The sequence below is a fragment of the Drosophila elegans genome, unplaced genomic scaffold (assembly GCF_018152505.1).
Source record: "Drosophila elegans isolate 14027-0461.03 unplaced genomic scaffold, ASM1815250v1 contig_476, whole genome shotgun sequence".
NCBI lineage: Eukaryota > Metazoa > Arthropoda > Insecta > Diptera > Drosophilidae > Drosophila > Drosophila elegans.
Window position 1 is genome coordinate 17,570,739 of NW_024545863.1, and position 22,078 is coordinate 17,592,816.

A 22,078-nucleotide genomic window follows, 5' to 3' on the forward strand; every position below is an offset into this window, starting at 1 on the left:
TTAGCGATTTTTAAAATGAAACTATTTTAGCCAATCATGGTGATTGTTTCAAATGACTTTTTACTGTACAAAGTTCGAAGTAGCGATTGTTAAATTGAAACTGGTAAAAATATGTTGAAATTACATGGAAACTAATATTTATTGCTTGCTCTTATGATAAATGGTATCACAATAAACTGGCTACATTGTACGTTAAACCTATGCGGACTTCAAAAGCCCTTTGTTATCGAAAAATGGTAAAAGCAACTTCATGGCATTGGCGTAGTAGGGATTGATAAAGGTCCTGTAACGAACGGCATCGGCCTCGGGTCCTGTGGCCATTAACATTTTCATGTTGGCGTCCTTGTTTGTGGGCATAAGAGTGGCCATCATCACACCCAAGGCTGTCAGGGGTCCTTCGAATGAAAACATTAAGTAATTTCATTATAATATATACAATATACTATATATAAACTCACCCCAGAATCCGTACTTCAGCATCATGATGTGCAGATCCTTGAGCGAAGGAATGGGTTTCGAGTAGTTCAGCAGCTTGAGGCATTCGTTCAGTCGCTCGTGGTAGATGCGAATGAAGTGGTCGAACTCCTTGACCTTGATTTCCAGCGAAGCGGATGTGGTGATCAGGTACCAAAGGTCCTGGGCCGGGCTGCCCCACTTGCCGATCTGCAGGTCCACGAACAGGGTTCTGTCTATCTCCCCGTTGTCCTTGTAGTTGAACATGATGTTGTTGGACCAGCAGTCGCCGTGGTTCAGCACATTGAACTCGTTCTCGTCGACCCGATTCACCAGCAGTGCCCTTTCGAATACCTCCGAGGGGCTCCACAGCTGGGAGATGTATCTTTCGGCATCCTCTAGGTCCCACTGTCGCATCGCCTTGTGGAACTGCACCTGCCGCAGCTTCCCGAGAGACTCAAACATATCGCGACTCTTCTCGTTGTACATGGAAATGGAGTAGAGCGGATCGTATGGCCCGTTTAGTTCCCTGGCCACCGCTGAGGCGGCATGAAGTTCGGCCAGTTTCCGGAGCACATGGCGCATGTGCGCCAGATCAAAGCCCTTGAGGCGATCGAAGTTCTTGAAATTCTGTCGGCTTAGATCCTCGAATACCAGGGTGATCAGCTCGGCGGTGGCCTCCACATGGAGGCACTTGGGGGCCAACTCAATGTCCAGGCCCGCCTCCTTGTAGAGTTTCACGAACTGCGGAATGTGCACTTCGTACATTTTCCTCTCCTTGGGAAACAGACCCATGCCATTGACCACATCCGCTCCACTATCCGCCTCCAGCATGGTTTTCAAAATGTACGACACTTGTTGCTCGCTGCCATCTATTACAAATATATATATATATATATATTATATAATTAGTTTGGTAATACAACTTTCTAGGGATTTCAGCAGAAAGCTATTAGCTCTAATAAATAAAAGTTGATATACATTTATATATAACAAGTTCTTTTGCCATCTTTGGTTTTAAAATATATTTTCATAAGTTTCTCTACCATTTCATCAGATTTCAAAGCAAATCAAATTAAAATTTGTATTAATTTCAGCGCCTTTTCCATGTTAGACTCTTACTTATAATAAAAAAAAATTATGTTTACGTCCAGTCTTAATTTATCAACAGATTTCTTTACACAGTTTAATATATTTCCAGTACGAGTTCGAGATAGTTCCACATATTTAATATTATTAAATCAGTTAAAAAATATTTATTATTTATTTTTATTTAATTACCCTTTAGCAGGATATCCACGATGACCCGGATCATAATGGATGTGTAGTTTTCCCCGGGGGCGGTGGCCGCAATGGGCGTTAAGGTCACGATTTTGTCAAAGTTTTCCACATCCTTTTCGAGAATCGGCAGGAAATAATCCTCATTCACCCACTTTGGAATGTGCAAGAGCTCGTTGGGATTGAGTGGCTTTTCCGAGTCGTTGTTCGGTGACATTCTGCTGCTGTTGCTGTAATCGGTAGATCAATTAATTCACTCTCGGCGGAGATCAGCGGTTCAAGATCAAAGCAATTAACTTCGTTTTTTTCATTTTAATTACAGTTAACGAAATAGAAAGCATATTACGTAAAATCGCAATAGGAACAGGTAGATCAAGGTCCAAAATGTTATTCGCTTAGTTTTCCTCTAACTTAAATACCACTTTTAGCAGTTGAGACTCTTTAATGCTATTGTATTTCACACACTGTTGTTTCAAGCTTTAATATAAAGCGCTTTTTTGAGTCATATTAACAAACCCCTAAATACAATGAAAACAAACTCGGAAATGGATTTCAGTAGAGATAATATAGGGCAAATGTTTCTCAGCGATAAATACAAACGGTTTTTTGATATTTACCGATGTGTGGATTTCTAATTTGAATTGTAAACCCGCTCGGAGAAAAAACTGCGGCCGTGTCCGACGATTTGTAACGACAAACAAATACTGAACTCGCGCGCTATTTCCACACTTTTATTCCGGTAGACCTAGACCCCGAGAAAAGTGTAGCGGTTTGTTTGCTTATGACATCGTTAACTGGTTTCTGTTTAGACGGACCCGTGCTGCCATCGTAGTGATGGAAAACAAAGGTTGACAATAGAACCTGGTAATCGGTTGTCATATCTCTTTATAACCGTTACCGTAAAAGATATGGTCGCTTAATACAAGCAAAAAAGTTTGTTATGTAAACTGCAAGTTACGTTTCCGTGATTTTAAATATATATACTTATACATTCCATCAATATATTCATTCAATATATGTATTAATTTATTCGTGTATTCCATGTTATATTATATATATTTAATTTTTCGTGGAGTCTTAAAGCTTTTGTTAATTCACTTGATTCATATGTAACTAATTTTAAATCATAGGAACAGTTCTTTAATCCAGCAGCTGCTGCATGGTTGGATGCATTATATTAATTTTTGAATTTATGTTGCACTCCAACAAATGAACTTAAATAGTTTTCCGCACCAGAATTTGGAGCTGCGTCGGCAATCTAAATTTAATATCAGATGGAAATCAGAATACAAATTTTTGTCGGGGGGAGTGTTGGCCCCTTAAAATCCCTCCTACTAAGCCTTTGGACTGACAAGGAATAACCGACAAAAATTCAAATTTATTCCCGCCAAGAGTAAAGGGCTGCACAGACCGGCTTAATGTGACCATTTTTCAAAGTTAGATATCGATATAAGCTGTATAAGAGATGTTCAATTCGATTTTAAGAATTTTTACATTTTTCTCATATTTGCTGTTAAGTAATGAGTGCATTTCAGCTGATGTTAAGTATCTTAACAGAGGGTGTGCAAGACATGGTGTGAAACCAGGCTAAGTGTGCAAGCTAACCGCGAAACGTCGAACTAACTACGAAATTTTAGCCAAACGTCGAACCACGAAATGTTAGCCAAACGTCGAACCACGAAATGTTAGCCAAACGTCGAACCACGAAATGTTAGCCAAACATCGAACTAACAGAAAAATGTAAGCCAAACGTCAAACTAACAGAAAAATATAAGGAGAAAAATAAAAAAAGCCACCTCATTGTTAGGGATGGATAAACATCGACAGTCACTGCCAAACATCGATAAGACCACATCATTTCTTCTCCACCGCTATTGTCCACCTCTATTTCTACACTATTATTGTTTTTGAAAAGCTATTTTCCGCTTAAATGACGGCCAATCTGTTGAACCTGAATGTGGACACGCTGTTCGAGCAGCACGGCGTGTCCGAGATCGACGCGGTGCACAAGAAGATCCAGTCGGTGGTGGAGAACAAGCGCGAGGAGCTGCGCACCCATGTCGGGTAAGTGATGTGGATGTGGATGTGGCACCTGCAGAGGTGCTCCCGAACCCCGTACTAAATGCCACTTGTTATCCCCTAGGGAGCGGTACCGGGACCTCCTGCAGGCGGCGGACACCATTGCGGCAATGCAGACGTCGGCGGGCACGCTCATGGAGCAAGTGCGTCACGTGCAGGCCAACTGCCGCAGCCTCAACGAGCAGCAGCTTCTGGGCTTCCAGTCCAACACGAATCCGAGTCCCAAGGAGGCGGCACTGCAGCAGAGGACGGCCGGCAGGAAGCTGCAGACCTACTACGGCACCATGGCCCAGATCAAGCTGCTCACTGCTCTGCCGGAACTGATCTGGACGCACCTGGACAACGACCGCTTCTACGCCGCCACCGAGCTCTTCATCTTCAGCCGGCACATCAGCACGGGCCTGCAGCTGGACGGACAGAGTGCCCTGATGCAAAAACTGCCGGTGGCCCGCAAGCAGTGGGAGATCCTGCGTCCCTTCCATGTGACCATCAAACAGGCGGTTCTGGCCGCCCTGGAGCGGGAGGAACTTCTACCCGAAATGGCCGTGGACTGCCTGCAGAGCCTGCTCCTGCTGGACAAGAGCGACTTGGGTGTTGTGCTGAAAACCTTCCTCGGCCTGCGCTCCTCCGCTTTCCTCAACTGCCTGCAGAGCCGACCATCGGAGCCACGTCGCGTCAAGGAGCGCATCCTGGCCAGCTTGGGCGTGCTGAACAGCACGGTGGAGCTGTTGGACAAGTGTCTGCTGGGTGAGCTACTATTCTTTATTAACGAAATCTGTTAAACAGGCACACCAGAAGGGAGAAGATCAACACGATCAAGAGGCACTCCCATGGAAACTGACCACTGGCGGAGGAAGTGGCCACAGTTCGGGTGACTTCCACTGCCCTGTAATGCATTACTGTGACCATGGGCTGGGGACTTGACCACTTGGCGCCACACGCCTCCAGCAAGTCGTCGGTGTAGGTCGATCGGTGCTGTATACAGGTCACGTAGGCCGTTTTACCCAGACTGACCAGCGTGGAGTTCCTGTCGATGCCGTTTAAGCACTGGAATTCGGTACCATTTGTGGGCCAGAGGGTGTGGCAGTGCCTCGTCGCTCGGTTGTGGAAGAGCACAATGTTGACGCTCGGCTGTTTGTCCAAGAAGTAGATGCCATAGAAATCGCCGCGCCCAATGCGACTGTCGTGTGACTTCTGCTTCAACTTGTCCGTGTACTTGTCCGCACAAAGGAGCCGAAGGGCTCCGTTTAATTCGACGCCACAACGCCGGGCTAGCTTTAGCGACGAATCCGACATTTGTGGATTTAAAAAGTATTAGTTACTTTAAAAGTCATATCAAGACCTACTTCTTGTACTTAAAAAAGGTGTTAAGAGTTACATATGTTATTATATCCTACAGGTGATAGCCTGCTCTTTGCCCGCCTGGCCGATTGCGCTTCTGCCACCTGCCCACCCAGTATCAACCGGATGGAGAGCAGCGAGCGACAGCTGTCTCACCTGCTGCCGGAAATCATCGCCGGCTTTAGGCCGCAGTTTGAGGTGCCCCAACTGACGCCAGAGCAACTGGGCGCATCACTGCAACTGTGGCTGGATAAGATGAACGCCCTGACTGCGGCCCACCTCCAGCAGGTCTTCGCGCTGGTCAGCAACATGCAGACCATCCAGGACATCAAGTCGGCGGCCCGGGCTAATGGCCGGCCAGATTTCGTACGCCTGGAGCAGCAGTTGCATCTGAAGCACAGCCAGTTGGACTTCTACGTCCGGAAGTACGTGCCGCTCATCAACGCCAGGGTGCGGGAGATCATCCGCAGTAGCTGGGCGGCAGCCATGAAGCAGACCTACGAGCAGGTCCTCTCGCTCATCGAAGCCGGTCAGTCGCAGGCGCCGCAACAAATTTGGCGGGAGCAGAGCGAAGATCTACCTTCAAGCCTGGCAGCGGCGCTCAGTGATCAGCCGAAGCGGCTGGCCAATCGGACAAAGGGCTACGATGGCGCCACCATGGAGCTGTGCAAACAATTCGACTCACACCTTGCGGATATCGTCCAGGAGCTGAATGTAATGCTCCAGGAGCAGTCGACGCGGACAGAGGATAAGGTTTCGCTGATCCAGTTCCTGCGAGAAACCGCCGAGGAGCAGCTGACAGAGTACTTGACCAACCTGAAGGGCCTGCAGCTTAGGGAGCGCCCCGCGCTGCTCTTGGCCCTGCGCAACAGCCTGGCCTTGGTGGAACTGTGCCCCAGCTTGAAGCTCTGCTTCTGCCAGCCCTCGAGTTGGCGGCAGTGGACTGGCAACCAGGCAGGAGTGGGCATCGAGCACTGGAAGCGCATTTGCGGGCTCATCGAAGAGGAGATGCTCACATTCTGGCTACTGATCGTTGACGATGTGCTGGCCGGGCACAATTGCGAGGAGCGGTTGCCGAAGGTCATCAATCATGAAGTGGTCCTCAGCGATTTTGCGGTAATTAAGTTAAATAAAATTATACATTTGTTTATTAAAATTGCACAAATTTCTTATAGCTCTGGCAGACCATAACGCTGGAGCAGCGTGACGAGGACCAGGAGCAGAGTGTTGAGTCAACCATTCGCATTCCCAGCCAGCCGCGCCTTTCGCTACAAACGTATCTGCATCAGTTGATCCAGGCCCTAAACCAGGCTGTTCCGCAAACACTGCCCCCCAAAGTATTGCAAGCCTTTATCCAGCGGCTTTTGGGTAAGCTGCTTTCCCACTACGAGGGATTGGGCAAAGCGGAGTGCACCAAATCCAGCCAGAACATTGCCCTGCAGTTGTACTTCGACCTGAAGTTCCTGGAGCGCGTATTCGCAGTGACCCGCGAGGAAAGGGCTCTCTACGATCAGATCCACTCCCAGCAGAGCCAGCTGCGCGACTGCATCGATCCCTTCGACTTTGAGCTATTTGCCGAGCACATAACCGCTCATGTGACTAGAGCTTCTGGGCGACTGCAGGGCGAACTGGGAGTGCTGACGCCCACGACAGCATCTCAAAGTCAGGGCCCAACGGCAGTCAGTACTTTGGCGCATGAGGCAGATCCCAATGTGCTCTGCCTCAGCTCATCCGGATCCACGTCGCTCTGGTTCCCCCTACTGCCCATTGTAATGCCCCAAGCTGCCGGAAGGGCCACTGGCGTCGAACGGAAATCCCTGGCACAAGAGCCAGCCGAGAAAGTAAGTAAAAAGCTGACGAACAACAGGGCTGTCGGGTTTCTATTTAAAATAAGTATTTTAATTTAAATTATATTACTCAAAACTATCAGAAATCATATTATTTTGTTACAAGAAAAATAGCCAATAATTTAATCTGTTATATATTTCTTATGGGTAAAATTGTTAAAGACTTTAAATAAGCAAATCATAAATGGTAATTGTATTTACAAAATAGGACAAAAATAGAGCCCGCAGCCCTAATATATATATCTTCTTTTATCTCTGTATAAAATTTATCGAGTTATAATTGTCTGTTCCCATGTTTCTTTCCTAGGATTTCTTTCGATTGCAATCCTAAGTCAATAGTTTCACCGTTTGCTCTGGTTGGGTAGGAATGGTATTTGATAGTTGATATTTTGTTATCATTCCACGTTTGCATGCTGCATGATTATAGTTGTTTAACCAATATTCAGAGTGGTCAGAATTGCCCCCCCTCTCTCCCCCTGCACTTATTGGATACTTCATTTCCGAATTCGGAAAGTCCTTCAAACTGAAGCAGCAGTTTAATTAAACTAATTTGGTCCGTCCAGCAATATATAAACCAGAATGCCGCAAGACAAATTTTAATTAGGTGCAACTTTTCGCCGGACCAATGCTGCTGCTGCTGCTGCTTCTCCACTTCTCCAATTCTCCACTTCGCCCGCAAGTGCTTGGCAAAAGTTACGCTTGAAACCCAAACCGAACTTCCCAAGTGGGTGGCCAGAACATTGGCAAACTGATTGTGTATATTGTATGTATTATGACCGCGTGTGCGAGTGCCTTAGATGCTAATTAATGAATCGCTGCAATTATTGAAATCAAATCGCTGGGCAAATGTTAATTTATGGCCGCGGCTCGTTGGCCATTACTCGCATGTTTTGTTAATTACAAATGCGATCTCCGCCGTATAAATCGCTCCCTAATTGTGTATGTCTGCTTTCGGTTTGCCGTTTCTTGCCCGCCATAAATCTGAGAGTCCAACCGCAAATTAACAGATTAATCAGACAAACTACCAATTAATAGTCCTAATTAATTAATAACATTTCTCCTCATCCCTCTATCTCTGATCTCTGCTCTCTGCTCTCTGCTCTCACCCTTAGCCGGCGACAACAACGACGATGACGACGACGACGACAACACCGACGAGGAAGTCTGGCTCAGGGGCCAATGGAGCCCGCAAGGGAGACAGTAGCAGATCAAAATCGAGTGCCGCTTCCTTTTTCGGGATGTCCCAGGAGTGGTTTCGCTAGAGCAGTCAAATCAAGTGGCCTGTGAAGTGCATCCAAGTGGAATGCGGAACACCGAACACTGTCTCCCCATCCTCTGTTCCATTGTTAAGACGAGCATTGAAAATGTTTAACCTTTATCCAAACATATTTGCAAAATGGGCGGAGACCGCCCAGTAATTGTAAGCGAGTCACATATATTATAGATACATATTCCCTGATATCAGTTTTAATTTCACCTTAACTCTAAACTTGTAATTTTTAATGCGCTTTGATGTTGCCGTAGCTGTTGCTGTTGCTGTTGCTGTTGCTCTTGCCACCGATGCTATTTTTTGCCTCCTTTCTTGCCACCGCCTGCGGCTGCCTTTTGGTCCTGTCCTTTCTTGGCTCCACCTTTGTCGCCTCCGTCGCCGCCTTTGTTTTTATTTCCGGCTCCGCCTCCACCTCCTCCGCCACCGCCCTTTTTCTGTGGGCAAAGAAACACGGAAAGATTTCGCTTTGAGCTGGGACCGAGCAAATAATGAGCCACGGTTGTTTAAAGTAGCCGGGCAAAGTCAGTAAATGAGAAAAAGGTTAGTTATGCCGGAATTGCAATGAGAGCGGTTCCAAAGGGTTTGAAGTTTCTTAATTACATAAACATGTTCAACGTGAATAGGAATTATAATGTCCATAATCTACCCATTTAAGTTGAAGAAGGCATCTTATAAAGTCCATTGCAAGTAACATTGTCACTTATTTAAAATTGCTTTATATTGTTTTTGAGTATATACTTTTACTTCTTCTTTTAAATATTTAAAATTTTATTTGATTATTTTCGAATTAAATTTTAATATCTTAATTTTTATTTAAAATTAATCCAAATTAAACTTAAATAAAATGAATTTTTATCAAATAAAATCTAATATTTTCTACATTAATTTAAATATTTTATTATTTCATTTTAAGCAATTTTATGTGCCTTGTATTTAAATATATGGTTTAATATTTAATTTAAATATACAATTTTAAATTCAATAGTCAGATGTTTTGTTTATCAATGTAACCACTAATTTTAAAGAGCTTTCAAGATCTGAGCAATACACTTATGTATGTTTGAAAATGATTTAGTCCGGTTAAAACGATGAAGTTTTTTAAATGGCCACTAAGAAGCTTATTTCTCTGTTGGCAGGCACTAAACTTAATAAGCACTTAGATGAAGATATTAAGTAGTTAGACTCACAATTAGTGCGCAAGTTGCATAACACAAATATTGCTTACATTGCCGCCACCGCCTCCGCCTCCACCCCCTCCACCACCTCCTCCTCCTCCGCCGCCGCCGCCTTTATTTTTACCCATCCTATCAACTTTTCAGGACAGCAATTATTAAATTTATTTGGTTTAGTTTAGTTTAGTTTAGTTTTCGGCACGAGCAAACTTTGGCCACAGCTGGCAAATTGCAACTAATAAGCATCGCCATTGCCGCAAAGCGAAATGCATGAAATGAAATCATTGGCCATGAAAGAAGGCCAAAATAAACGTTGAGAGCAAAACACAGAATGGGCAACAGCCAAAGGCGGCAAGCGGAAGGGAAGGCGCCAATGTATTTGGCTTTGGCTGGCTTTCCGAGGCTTTCCGAGGTGAGGACGTCATGGCCGGGGGATTTGGCCACGGGCTGCAGTGGCCAATGGCTCTTAACTGATTTAATCATCGCCCTAGCACCTCTTTTTGCGGCCGGAAGAAATGTGGGAAGTAGTGGCTCTCTGGCGGCGACTGTTGGATTATTTTGTAGTGCTTCCCCTTCTCCTTTTGGCACTTTCGTTTCGTTTCGTTTCGTTTCGATTCTGTTTCAGTTTCTGCATTTGCATTTGGCCATACACAACCCGCTCCACCACCCACCACCCACCCATCCACCCGTTCACCAGTCCCCAAGGCCACGGCATTGACATTGGCCACCTCTCGCATTTCTGGTTTCTGTCGCCAACGGAGGGCAATACGTATACGTATACGTATACGTTGGTAATCCCACGGCTCAGTTGCGAATCCCACAGATACGAAGATACGAGCAGTGCAACAGGGCGGTATTTATAGATGCAACGAGAATCGAGGGAGATTGCAGCGGCTAAGAGAGATTTTTGGATTTCGATGGGAAAGAAATGGCCATAAAGGCGATCGAAAGCGTTGATAGGGGCAGAAATGGTTGGATTATGTGGATAAACTGGGGAAACAACAGCATTGACTTTACAATTAATTAGAGTTAATGAATTGACAAGCAAAGAATTAGCAAATTAAAACTATTACTTTATTTTGGTAGGATCATCTGCATTTCCACTCCCCTTATTTGCTGATTTTAAAAGCTATCGTCATTAAACTAGTTTAATTTATTTCTGTATGTTAAGCATTTAACAAATAAACATATTTTAAGGGGCTTTACCAGTGTAACACTTTATTTTTCTAATACACAATTTCAAAAATATCCGGTTGTATCTTTGTTAATTTTTTATATTTTGTTAAAGTTCTTAGGGATAGAAAATACTTTCAACTTTTAAAACGCTTTTTGAATTTCAGTAGCGTTGGTACTTTTTTCACCTCCGTAGACGGTATTTTAGGAAATAAAATCTTAAAATAAAGTTGCAACATCTTGCCATAAACAATTAACTAGATTTCGAAATTCCACATAAATTTAATGTCTTTAATCTGGCAAGCAAAACTGTGCATATTTGATTTTAGGCTGTTCTTTAATTACCACACCAGTTCACCAGGTGGCTTCCTAATTGGAATGGAATACATTTGACGGCTTTCCACCTGCCTGCGTTCCAAAGAAAACTGACCGAGTCTGATTTTCTTCATATGCTAATTACAGTTATCAAAAAGTTTCTCTGTCGCTGCCACCGGACACTGGAAACTCAATGCATACATAATGAGACCTTCCACTTTTTCTGCAGCTTTTCCTCGGGTTTCCTCAGGTTTCCTCCGTTTTCCTCCGTTTTCCCCATTTTCCTCCGGCAAATGTTGTGCTCAGCTTGCGACAGAGAGTGAGACAAAAAAAAAAGACAGGATGTCAGCTAATTAAATTAGATGTTTTATATGGCGCGTCGTCGGCGAAACCGATATCATCCGATGAAACTGAAAGCACCGAGGAGAACTCAACAAGTCGAAATCTGCTCATGGCAACGCTCATGAAACCAAATTAGAAGTGAAAAGTATGAAATAAGCTCATGAAATTACGCTCACACATGCTCCCTTTCGAGGGTTCTGGGTGGAGGAGCTCCTGGACGATCCCCATCCGGAGGCGAGGCCAACAAAGTCGCAGCTCCGGACATTTGCTGCAGGTGCCGCTGGCGAAACTTGTACCTGAAAGATAACCCCCAGCGAGCAGCGAGGATGGGGCAGCAGGCAGAAGGCGCTGGACGGACACTTTGAATTTAAACGAAATGGGCGGACTTTCTGGGACTGGCTAAATACATACGGAAAAGCGGGATGGCGGTAGATGGCCGGGATAAGTAAGGAGTTGGCTCTGCAAAAGTGCGGAACTTTAATTAAGTTTTGGTTCTCCCAGCTGACTGACATCTTGAATTACAAATGAAAAACTTGTGTGCAGCAGCAGTAGCAGCAGTAGCAGAAGGAAAAGCTGCCAAAGGAAACGGGGCCAAAAAGAAGCGACACAGAAAAAAAAAAGAAAAGGGAATAGAAATAGGAATAGGAATAGAAATAGGAAAAACCAGTGCATAATAACACACTGAACTGCAAGAGGCGGAGCTGCAGCAAAAAGTAGTTCCTGCAACAGAATGCGAATAAGTTGCACAGCCAACAGTTCACGGAAGGAAAATAAAGAAAAGCCCCGACGGATGGCGATGGAATCACTGGGCGGGAAACCCAAACAACTACCTTAGCCAGTTAGCCAGTTAGTTAGCCGCCATAAGAATACCCGACTCACTGAAACCGCGAATATCTTCCGACTGGCTGGCCCTTAAAGTACTGGTGTCCCGAAAATCGAACAAGATCCGCGGCCACAAATAATAGTTCCATTCAAAGGCAGTTCTGCTGTCAAAGTCTTGCTGCGGAATACCCTTAGATAGCCCAGTCCCGATTATCAAATTCCATTTCCTCTTACTTTAGGTAATTCCTGCCCATTATGACGTCTGCCATTGATAGTTTGGGCTTGGGAAAATTAATTCCGTACTTATAATTACAGCCCGATAAGATTAGCTCAATCAAATCAAAGTGCAGTAATGTCGGGTACATAAGTCCCAGTCCCCAGCACAACCTTATCAAAATCCTATGTGGCTATCAACATTAAGCCCGAACTGTGAGCATGGGCTTAGTAACTAAATGTACACATTTTTTTTAATACTCATAAGAACTTTTCAGTTAGCCTACTTTGATTCGAATGAGATTAGATCAGTCATTTAACGATTAATTCCAAACAAAAATGAGCTACATTGAAAAAAGATATTTACCCCGGTAAAATGCATTTATGGGGAAGAGCAACCACGAGTCCGCTGCAACGGGAACTTCATCCACAACCAAACTTCATCATCGGCAGCCTTGCCACAGAATTGGGTTTTAGTTCACGTGCCACCGGGAACGGAAAGTTGATTTTCTCTGCCGGCTGCCATTGCTGGAAAATCAGGAAACAGATGTTTGCAAATATCTTGCTAGCGAACTTTTTCGCCAAAGGTATTTAAATAACGTTTTCGCTGCACCAACTTTTTGTCAGCCGCAGCGCAGAAAAGGGAAAATAAAGGCCAAAATCAGATAGGAATGGCCTTAAGAAAAACCCATTCAATTGCACTGAATTGGGTAGATTTCGCGTTTGAGGGAATTTCCCGAATTATCATGACGCTGTTGAAATGGCTATCATGTTGTATTCATATCGAAATATATCATAGCCAAATATATCTTGAAGTCGCCCGAAATAAACACTTTAAGAGCGCGTGTCAATGTCGATAATCCACTGGTGACTAATTAAATCCTCAAACTTTCCGTCTCGTTTCTGGTATCGAGCATTTGGAAGTCATGAGGTATTTCTGGTGTAAAGTCCAAAGATAAACTACCAATACAATACACTTTCAAAGGGTTTTACAGTATTCATAAGTTTTAAAATAACCCTTCTAGCGCCACAGAGTCTTAGTTGTATAAAACTTATCTCTGTTAAGCATTGTTTAAAGCGTTTAAGTTAATTAACAAATAGTACTGATCTCTTCCTGTGCCATAACATTACATAAGACAGCCAGACAAAAGGGAGTCCACAACCCGGAACAAAGATAAGACCTTAAGCCAGTAGGGTCGTTGCCATTGAGTGGCAATTGGCCAAAATTTAATAACTCTTATCACGCCTGAGGACACTCTTCAATTAAAGAGCCCAACGCAAGCTATCAGATAAGTCTCAGTAAATATATGCAAAAATGTGACTCGTGTGGTCAACTTTGGTCAGATATGGTTTTATCTTTCATTGATACCTTGCACTTAGCCTAGGCCATGCTTATCGGCCCAGATAAGCCACTTGGGGATCCGTGTCTTTATAAGTAGCCCCCCGAGCGAATGGCTCCCCAGATAGTGGCCGATCTTCCAGGTGTGCATTCCGACTTTGTTGCAGCTAAAATGTCCAAATTACCGTGCAGTTACGATGCGGAGAACAAAATCTGGAAGGGTATTCCGCAGAACAGCCCCTTCAAGCCGGAGACCTCCCTGGGTCGCATCATCTTCAAGGGCATGCGCAACTGGCCCAAGAACGTCTGTCAGGTGAGTGAAAAGCGATCCGTTTTGCCACTCCCCCCCTCCAGGACACCATTAATCGATTGCCGATCCGTAGATTTCAGACTCCGAGGGCGTGGAGGTCACCTTCCAGCAGGCCCTCACCTGGGCCATTCGCATCGCCCAGCACCTGAAGAGCCGCGGCCTTGACCACAAGGACATCATCGGCATCTCCGCCAGGAACACCACCTACATAATGCCCACGGCCGTGGCCTGTTTCTTCCATGGCACCCCCTTCCAGTCGGCGAACCCTATTCTCGAAGAATGTACGTATTAACACCTTGAATTTAATTGGTTTCTACACTACAAAATAAGTATTTTGTATTTCACTTTTGATTTTTGTCCATTGGTTGGTTATTTAATATTAACCCTTGGTTGTAAACCTTTTTAATTTTTTATTGACTTTTTTTGAATTGATTTACATATCTGTAATTTAATTTTAATTGATTATAAATATGAATTTTAAATCTTTTTTTGTTATTAAATATTACTTGTACTAAATATTATGATTAAATATTTAATTTTTAATATTTAATATACAATTTGAATTCAACAGGCCAATATTTGTTTTTTATTATTATTTTTTTATATTTATATGCACCATCTTCAAAATAAAGACTAATTATTATTATGTTACTAATTTCTTGCAGCCACCCTAAAGCACTTATATAACATCTCTAGGCCAAAGATAATCTTCACCGATGCTGATCATTATGAGAAACTATACTCGGCTACCAGCGAATTCAAGCCAGAGATAATTTTAACCACCGGAACTAAGGATGGTATCCTCAGCATTCAGGACCTGCTGCATCCCACCAAGACGGAGTTCTTCTACCAGTGAGTATCAAATACAGACTAGTTTTCGAGTTAAGGATATCTATTTTGCATATTCATCAGGCCAACACCTCTGAAAGAGGGACCCAAGCAGACAGTGGCGATCCTCACCTCATCGGGAACCACTGGAATGCCCAAGGCTGTGTGCATCTCCAATGACATATTGAGCCAGGAGACAGTGTAAGTTTCTTAAAATTTCAAAGATCTTTTGTGAAAGTGTTGGTACAAGATTTGAATCAAAAACTGGTTATACTTTCTTTGTTTTCAAAGGGAGAAGACATTGACATTGCCTATAACTTTTGTAAATTGTTCTGTTTATTCTTCGCATACGTAGGTGATAAGAGCTTATATTTTTACCGAATATGGGTGAATATTCTTCGTCAAAAACCCGAGTCTTTCAATGAATGAAAAATGTGTTTCCAAAAATATCACTGCCTTTTATCAGTAAACTATCTTTCTCTAATGTTCAAATGTCAGAGCTTCCAGTAATATTATTATTTGTGTGTGCCAAAGTAAATAATTCTTTTTTTGGTTACCCGCAGTTTTGTCAATGGCAACGACACCATCTTCATTTCGGCCAGCTTGGACTGGATCACTGGACTGTGGGCCACCATCTTCAGCACGGTGAACGGCTGCACCCGCATCATCAGCAGCAAGCCCTTCGCCCCGGAGTACTTTGTGCACCTGGTAAGCAAGTATAGCATCACCTACGCCCTGATTCCCCCCGAGCACTGCTGTTCGCTGCTGGACTGCCCCACGGCCACGCCGGACAAGATGGTCAGCCTGACGAAGCTGAACTTCGGCGGCGGACGGATGACACAGGCCACGGTGGAGCGGATCAAGAAGCTGGCGCCCAACGGAGTGCTCAACTCCTCGTACGGCATGACCGAGGTGGGCTTCATCGCGTTCAACCATGGTCACTTGAAGCTCACTGCTGCGGGCAACCCCCTGCCCGGCACCAAGATCAAGATCCTGGACGACGAGGGCAACCAACTGGGTGTCAACCAGACCGGCGAGATCGTCGTGCACAACGGCTTCAACTGGAACGGATACTTCGCGGACCCCGCGGCCACCAAGGAGGTGCGGGATGAGGAGGGATGGTTCAAAACCGGCGACATGGGCTACTTCGACGAGGACGACTACCTGTACATGACGGACCGCAAGAAGGAGGTGCTCAAGTGGAAGGGTCTGCAGATGTGGCCCGCCGAGGTGGAGGCGGTCATCGATGAGCTGCCGGAGGTGAAGCGTGTGTGCGTGATCGGTGTCTACGACGAGACTCAGGGCGACGTGCCCGGTGCCCTGGTCGTGCGCGAGGACAACGCCACCCTCACCGCCCAGCAGGTGATCGATCACGTGGCCAAGCGGCTGCCCGACATCCAGAAGCAGCTGCGCGCCGGCGTCCAGTTCGCGGACGAGATCCCCCAGAACCACAACGGCAAGGCCGTGCGCCGCTACGCCCGCGATCTGTTCGTCGCCCTCTCCAAGAAGAACTGAGTGCTGGGCCCACGGCCCCTTGGCCATAGGGAATAATCTAACCTGTTTAAGTTGGTTAAGTTAGGGTAACTTTCCGGTTTCTTTCGCTTTAATTTGCCCTTGAAATGCTTCTTGAATGCCGCCCACTACCTCCGCTTCTCAGAACAATGTCGATGTGCTCTAATCAAATAAATTATCAAAAATGCTGAAGTATAAAAACCAATGAACATTTACGCTCATATTTGCTTGAAATATTTTTCTGCCTCTTGCTAAAAAGTAATAAATATGTTTCTTATAAAAGTATAAGAAAGGTTAAAGTCATATTTATATTTTTTGAAATGGAGCAAAGTTTGTCGAAAAAAAATAAACTTATAGATTTTTGTCGTTTTAACTTGCCTTTTAATTGCTTTGTAAAAATCATTGATGGATGGGCATTTAAAAATGAAATAAATGTTTAAATTTATGATTTTTTGATTAAAGAATACAAAATTGTGAATACAGTTATTATCCTAAATTTATTAAGATGCTGCTCATAAACATATTTCAAAGACTTTAGTTGTTTTTTTAGGCAGCATGATTGATAGCTTCGAATTGAATTAAGATTTCACTTTCATATAACAAATCACTTGTAGTTATTTTGGTTACATTTTGTATGCCCTGGGTCAAGGGCTTGTCACAAATCCCTTCCAAATATCCACAGGCCAAGCAATACTCGAAAAACAATTGCCGACAACATTTGATTAACGCCGTCATCCCATCAATTTGGTTATAAAAATATTGTGTGAGTTTGGGCGAGAATTCGGGCCATAACTCAACGGGAATTGTGTCGCTGCTTCTTTATGGCTAAACACTTTCATTGGGTAAACAAAGAATTGCCATTTTGCGTCAAGGGCCGTGCCGTCGCTCCTCCCACGGAATAAAAAATCATTTTATTTAGTCATAAAAATCGCACGCACGGAATTGGCAAAGGGGAAGCATCTGGGGGGGGGTTACGGGTGCCAAATCACGGGGCCGTACAAAAAGAAGCTTTTCACGAAATTAAAGGTAAATAAAATGTTTATGAGTGGAGAGCGCTCATATGATTTCACATTCGATTGAATAACATTTACACACGCAAGCGAGCACCACGAAGGAATCGCAATCTGCGTACGGATCTCAGTCCGGGGAATCCGTGGAGTACGGGGAGTCCGGAGAGTCCTGGAAGGGATAGCAGGCACGGGCACCCAAAGACGGGCAATAAATTCAAACATGTGCACATAAATTTTTATTTCGATTTGCTGAGCCGCTGTCAGTGCCGTTCCATCCCGTCCCATCGCAACCCATCCCATCCCCACCCTCCGTTCGGTTTTATGAACTGTGAATATGCGCATGATGAAGTTGCCAAAGGATCTCGGCGGAAGTGAATCGTTCGGCATGCGGTTCACTCACTGTGCGTGTGATTGTGGGAGCCCGTCAAAAGGAGGCGGATGCGGGCTGCAGGAGTGAAATGTCAACGGCATCACAAATTATTGCATCTCGGTGGATCGGAAATCAGGTGAGGGCCAAAATGGACAATTTATCGACAAAAAATTTAAGGCGCCCCAAAATGGTTGTTCATTATAATTATCGTTTTAACTTTAACGAAACAAATGGCTTAAGCCTTTTCTATTTTTTAGCCGAATTTAAATATGATTTCTTTTTTAGTAGATATATAAAAGCTATTAAATAGCTATTAATCAATATTCTTAAGCACATTAAGATAACTTGTTGTATATCCTTGCAGTTTAAGTTTAAGTCAATATGTGTAGTTTTTTTTATAAAGCTCTAAGAAATTGCTGTCCGATTTTGATTTGAAATATAGTGTATATGTTATATGGATGAGGTTGCTCAGCTCTATATTTTATATAAATATATACAGCTTCAGACAGGACTCTAACATTTTCAAATGTTGCTTAAACTAAGTCGATCACAATTTCGCTTGAATAACTTACCACTATTGTTTTAGCCTTGCTTAGTTTTATATATTGTCTTAAAAAACGACCCAATTTCTTCCACTGTCAGAACAGCGAAATCAGTGGAAGCAGTGACACGAGGAGAAATCGGAGCCGTCAGTCAATTGACTTGGCTAAGCGGGGGAATGGAAATTCGAAAGTCGGCGGCAAACGATCCCCCCGCCTGCATAAGTCAAATAACGAACATGTCAACTTCTGATTGAAGACCCCCAAAAGCCGGGCTGCAGCAGTTCAATCAAGCTTGAAATATGCTGGAATCGGAAAATAGTTTGGTGTGACGAAAAAAAACATATGCAAAAAAGTGCGTTGACCTTTGCCTCTTGTGAGAATTGAACTCACGGCCCCTGGTTTACAAGACCAGTGCTCTGCCACTGAGCTAAAGAGGCTCACATTTGACGGGCGGAGAAAAACTCAATTAAAGCTACCTTATTTCATACTCCATCGGCGAAAAGTAAAGTAACGCCCTGCCAAAAACGAACAATAAACATGTGTTTAAACAGTTGTCAACTGATAACTGCTCGAGTTTCGAGTTTCGAGTTTGGAGTGACACCGAAAGGTACACATGTATCCATTCATTTGGGCAATCACTTAGCTGCGTTGGCTAATTAAAACTGTGGAGCTGGAGATGGACCCCAATTAGCAGCTGCCCGAGATGCAGTTTTCAATTTTCCCAACTGTCTGTCCTGCGTCTCGTTGTGTCGGTAATTGATAGACTGGCGCACTGAGGCAAACACAGCACAGCACAGCACTCACTCGCTGGAGTCTGTTTATTTGGCAAATTGGCAAATCAATTGCCTGAACTGAATAAGCTGCCACACTTCAGTAGCGTCATCACCTGAGATGTATCTGGAATTGGAAGCTTGTCGCGTTCCATCAGATACATCTGCAAACGCCAGACACCGCAAAAGTAATTGGCGCCATCAATGAAATTAATTGTACGCATCGAAATCTTGTGTGATCTTTGGCAAACTCATTTGCGGTGACAGCTGGGGTAAATGGAAACCACAGGCTAAAATACGAAGGTAACAATGTGGCTTGTGTCACAACAAAACTGACCGACATGGCTTCACTGCACTGCAGCTATTATTTTTCTAATGTGTGTGGCTTAAACACTTTCCGTATAAATATTTAGTTATGTGCAGCCCAGCATTTTCCTTAAAGCACTCACTTAACCAGGGGTCATAATTCACCCGAGTTGCTCGGTCTTAAGACCAAAGGCAAACACTCGAGTGGAAAAGGCACTGGAAGGAGTGGCAGAACAATTTCAAAGCCAGTTGGCGCTACTTATGGTATAAAGTGCCGAAACACGCATACGCACCGTTGCATCAGCAGAACTCCCCCTTTGGGCAGATTATCTGGCAGCAACAGCAGCATACTTAACAACTATTTATCGAGTTTTTCAATATTTTTAATGCCACTTTAAATACTTGACGCGATTATTTTCCACCGATTTTTCCTTGCATACATTAAAATACCTATATATATATATATATATATATATGTGTATGTATAGCCCCCGCAGCCAGGACTTTTTTGATCCCGCGAAAGTAAAGTTTCAAGTGCCAAACACACGCAAACTTTTTCCTCTGTTGCAGCAGCATGCAAGTTTGCTGCCACCGAGAGACATAAAACTTTTATAGAAGTTATTAAAAGTGCGACGAAATAAAGGAGGGGCTCGACTGGCGGAAGGGCTACTGCAGATCTGCTGGCAGGTCTCAGCTCCAAAGAGTTGAGAGGAGGAGCGAGAAGTGATTCATTTGCCATTCAATAAATCTTCGCTTTACTTTACTACACCAGGCAGATGGTTGGCAGTTCTCACTTCCCCACACTCAAAGAAAGAAACTTACTGCCAATCACAGATAATAAACTTACAAATTCAATAATACATAACATAATGAATTAATTGTGAATTAATGAGACATCTCCGATGAAACAAAGAATATAACTTTTTGAAAAGATGGCTATGCTAGCATTTTAAATAGTCTTAGTATATTACATAAAACATATATGCATATATATTGTATATACTTTTCAAAACCAATATCTCTGGGTAGTCTAAATATTATATGGGATGAAGACTGATTTTGATATTAGATAGATATGAAAAATGTAAGAACATTGTTCCCGTTTTTCTCCTTTTTGATTATTTACACTTTTAATTAAGACAAGGGACTGGACCTTACCGGAAATAAACATGTGTCACATTCTTTATATACATTACTAAGTAATGCAATTTTAATGTGGGAGATATGGGGAGATATGCATCACAACCCTCTGTTTTAGAATTAATTATGCCAACAATTTTGTAAATTTTAATTATGAAATTGGAGGCAGTCTTTTCTTTAAGTTCATTCGCTGTTCTCGGGTTTCGCGCTACTGCATCGGACGGACGCTTTAAGTAATGACCATCAACGGCTGGACGCCGACGGCGCCAGTTTGTACATTGTTATCTGCTAAGGACTGCGGGATTATACGCCGGGTCCAAGGTGCAAGGACCAACTCAACCCCATACCGAACTCTATATCCCCGAAGTCCTTTCCGCTCCGCTCCCGCTTACATTCATTATTCAAACGCATTAACAGAAGTTGTCCGGCTCGCCTCGGCTGGAGCAGGACAATTTTCGTGATATCCTTGACTTGGCATAACTTTGTCCGAGGTGCCCAGGGCTGGCTAGATCCGGCTGTTCCTACTGTTTCTGCTGCACTCCGCCTGCTCCTACTCGTGCTCCTGCTCCTGCTTTGGCTGCTGCAAAAAGTTTCCCTGCTGCACTCGAACAATAACAGAGCCAAGTATTTAAATGCAAATTAGCCCCAAATGATGCAATCATAATGCAAGTGGCTCCAGGACCAGACCCAGACCCAAAGGCTCGAGCAGTCGGAGCAGCAGGGGAATAGGAAGCGGTGGGGATAGAACTAGGTTGTGAGACTGTTCCCGTAGCATACTCGCTTTTAATTTCCACTTGCCTGTGCTCATTTAGCACAATTTGGCAGCCACTCATAATTTCCACTTCTTTTTCTTGCGCTCAAATTAATTTCCACCTCTACTTCATGCTGCCCACTTGCTAAACTGAGTTTGCCGTGGAACTCGTTATGGGTGCGGAAGATAGATGCATTCCAACACATGTTGTTGAAAGTTAATTTCCGAAAACGTTGCTCATTTATTGTTAAATGCGCATTTAGTTTCCTTTCCGTCGTCCCGCCTTCTTTTTTTACGCTCCGACTGTGGTAATGCCTTTTTGATTGCTGGCCGCATTCAGGCATTTCTTGCCTGATGCACTTTAAATGAGCAGAGCGCTCTGAGTTGGTCAAGCCTTTGAAGTGGCCATGCCCAGCCCGGCCCGGCCTGGAATTATTCAAATGTTTTCTCGCATTCCCAGCGAATGGCCAGAGCGCAAATCCTTGGCTCATAGCTAACTATTTGCAGCTGCTGCAAAAACTGCCAAACTTGGCAATCGAATAGCCGCTCCGGCCACAAAACACAATCAGCTGGCTCCCGAAATGGGCAACTTGAGAATTGAGCTCGATGCCAGAACAAAGAACACCCAAGAACAAGAACAAAAACAAGAACAAGCCAAGCCGGATGGGATGGAGCAACTTTTGGTGTTTTAATCTCTACCAAATTTAAGTGCTCTTGATATTGCTAATTAACACACAGCCATTCACACATGCATGGAAGCCATTTACGAAATTGGAAAAACAAAGGCAACGGGCCACCAAAGACTTTTTGTGCTCCAATCGGGGAGTGTAAGTGTAAGTGTAAGTATAATTGTGATTGGGTTGGTGTTGGCTGGCAGTTCATTATTTGGCCAGCT

General features: G+C 43.9%; 4 protein-coding genes and 1 non-coding gene across 7 annotated transcripts; 2 read left to right on the top strand and 3 right to left on the bottom strand.

The window, feature by feature from the left end:
* Positions 1–110: 110 nt before the first annotated feature.
* Positions 111–2,481, bottom strand: LOC108135162. The gene is made up of 4 exons (XM_017255785.1): positions 2,349–2,481; positions 1,735–1,961; positions 459–1,325; positions 111–395 (listed from the first exon to the last, which is right to left on the bottom strand). The coding sequence occupies exons 2-4, from the start codon at positions 1,946–1,948 to the stop codon at positions 199–201; spliced, it is 1,278 nt and encodes a 425-aa protein (XP_017111274.1). The 5' UTR covers positions 1,949–1,961; positions 2,349–2,481; the 3' UTR covers positions 111–198.
* Positions 2,482–3,570: 1,089 nt separating this feature from the next.
* Positions 3,571–8,457, top strand: LOC108135113 (conserved oligomeric Golgi complex subunit 1). 3 transcript variants are annotated; one of them, XM_017255703.2, is made up of 6 exons: positions 3,571–3,795; positions 3,875–4,557; positions 5,210–6,267; positions 6,327–6,992; positions 7,306–7,359; positions 8,111–8,218. In XM_017255703.2, the coding sequence occupies exons 1-5, from the start codon at positions 3,662–3,664 to the stop codon at positions 7,327–7,329; spliced, it is 2,565 nt and encodes an 854-aa protein (XP_017111192.1). In that variant the 5' UTR covers positions 3,571–3,661; the 3' UTR covers positions 7,330–7,359; positions 8,111–8,218. The 3 variants fall into 3 exon arrangements, with proteins under 3 accessions (XP_017111192.1, XP_041565060.1, XP_017111191.1); XM_041709126.1 differs by having other exon boundaries at positions 7,306–7,368; positions 8,111–8,186; XM_017255702.2 differs by lacking the exon at positions 7,306–7,359 and having other exon boundaries at positions 3,572–3,795; positions 8,111–8,457.
* A 104-nt stretch (positions 8,458–8,561) lies between these two features.
* On the bottom strand, positions 8,562–9,605 carry LOC108135114 (glycine-rich RNA-binding, abscisic acid-inducible protein). Its single transcript, XM_017255704.2, has 2 exons — positions 9,494–9,605; positions 8,562–8,702 (listed from the first exon to the last, which is right to left on the bottom strand). The coding sequence occupies exons 1-2, from the start codon at positions 9,569–9,571 to the stop codon at positions 8,562–8,564; spliced, it is 219 nt and encodes a 72-aa protein (XP_017111193.1). The 5' UTR covers positions 9,572–9,605.
* A 4,046-nt stretch (positions 9,606–13,651) lies between these two features.
* Positions 13,652–16,503, top strand: LOC108135151 (luciferin 4-monooxygenase). The gene is made up of 5 exons (XM_017255772.2): positions 13,652–13,957; positions 14,028–14,235; positions 14,620–14,806; positions 14,867–14,983; positions 15,346–16,503. The coding sequence occupies exons 1-5, from the start codon at positions 13,757–13,759 to the stop codon at positions 16,295–16,297; spliced, it is 1,665 nt and encodes a 554-aa protein (XP_017111261.1). The 5' UTR covers positions 13,652–13,756; the 3' UTR covers positions 16,298–16,503.
* A 2,078-nt stretch (positions 16,504–18,581) lies between these two features.
* Positions 18,582–18,653, bottom strand: Trnat-ugu. Its single transcript has one exon. It is a non-coding gene; the product is annotated as a tRNA-Thr (tRNA).
* Positions 18,654–22,078: the final 3,425 nt, after the last annotated feature.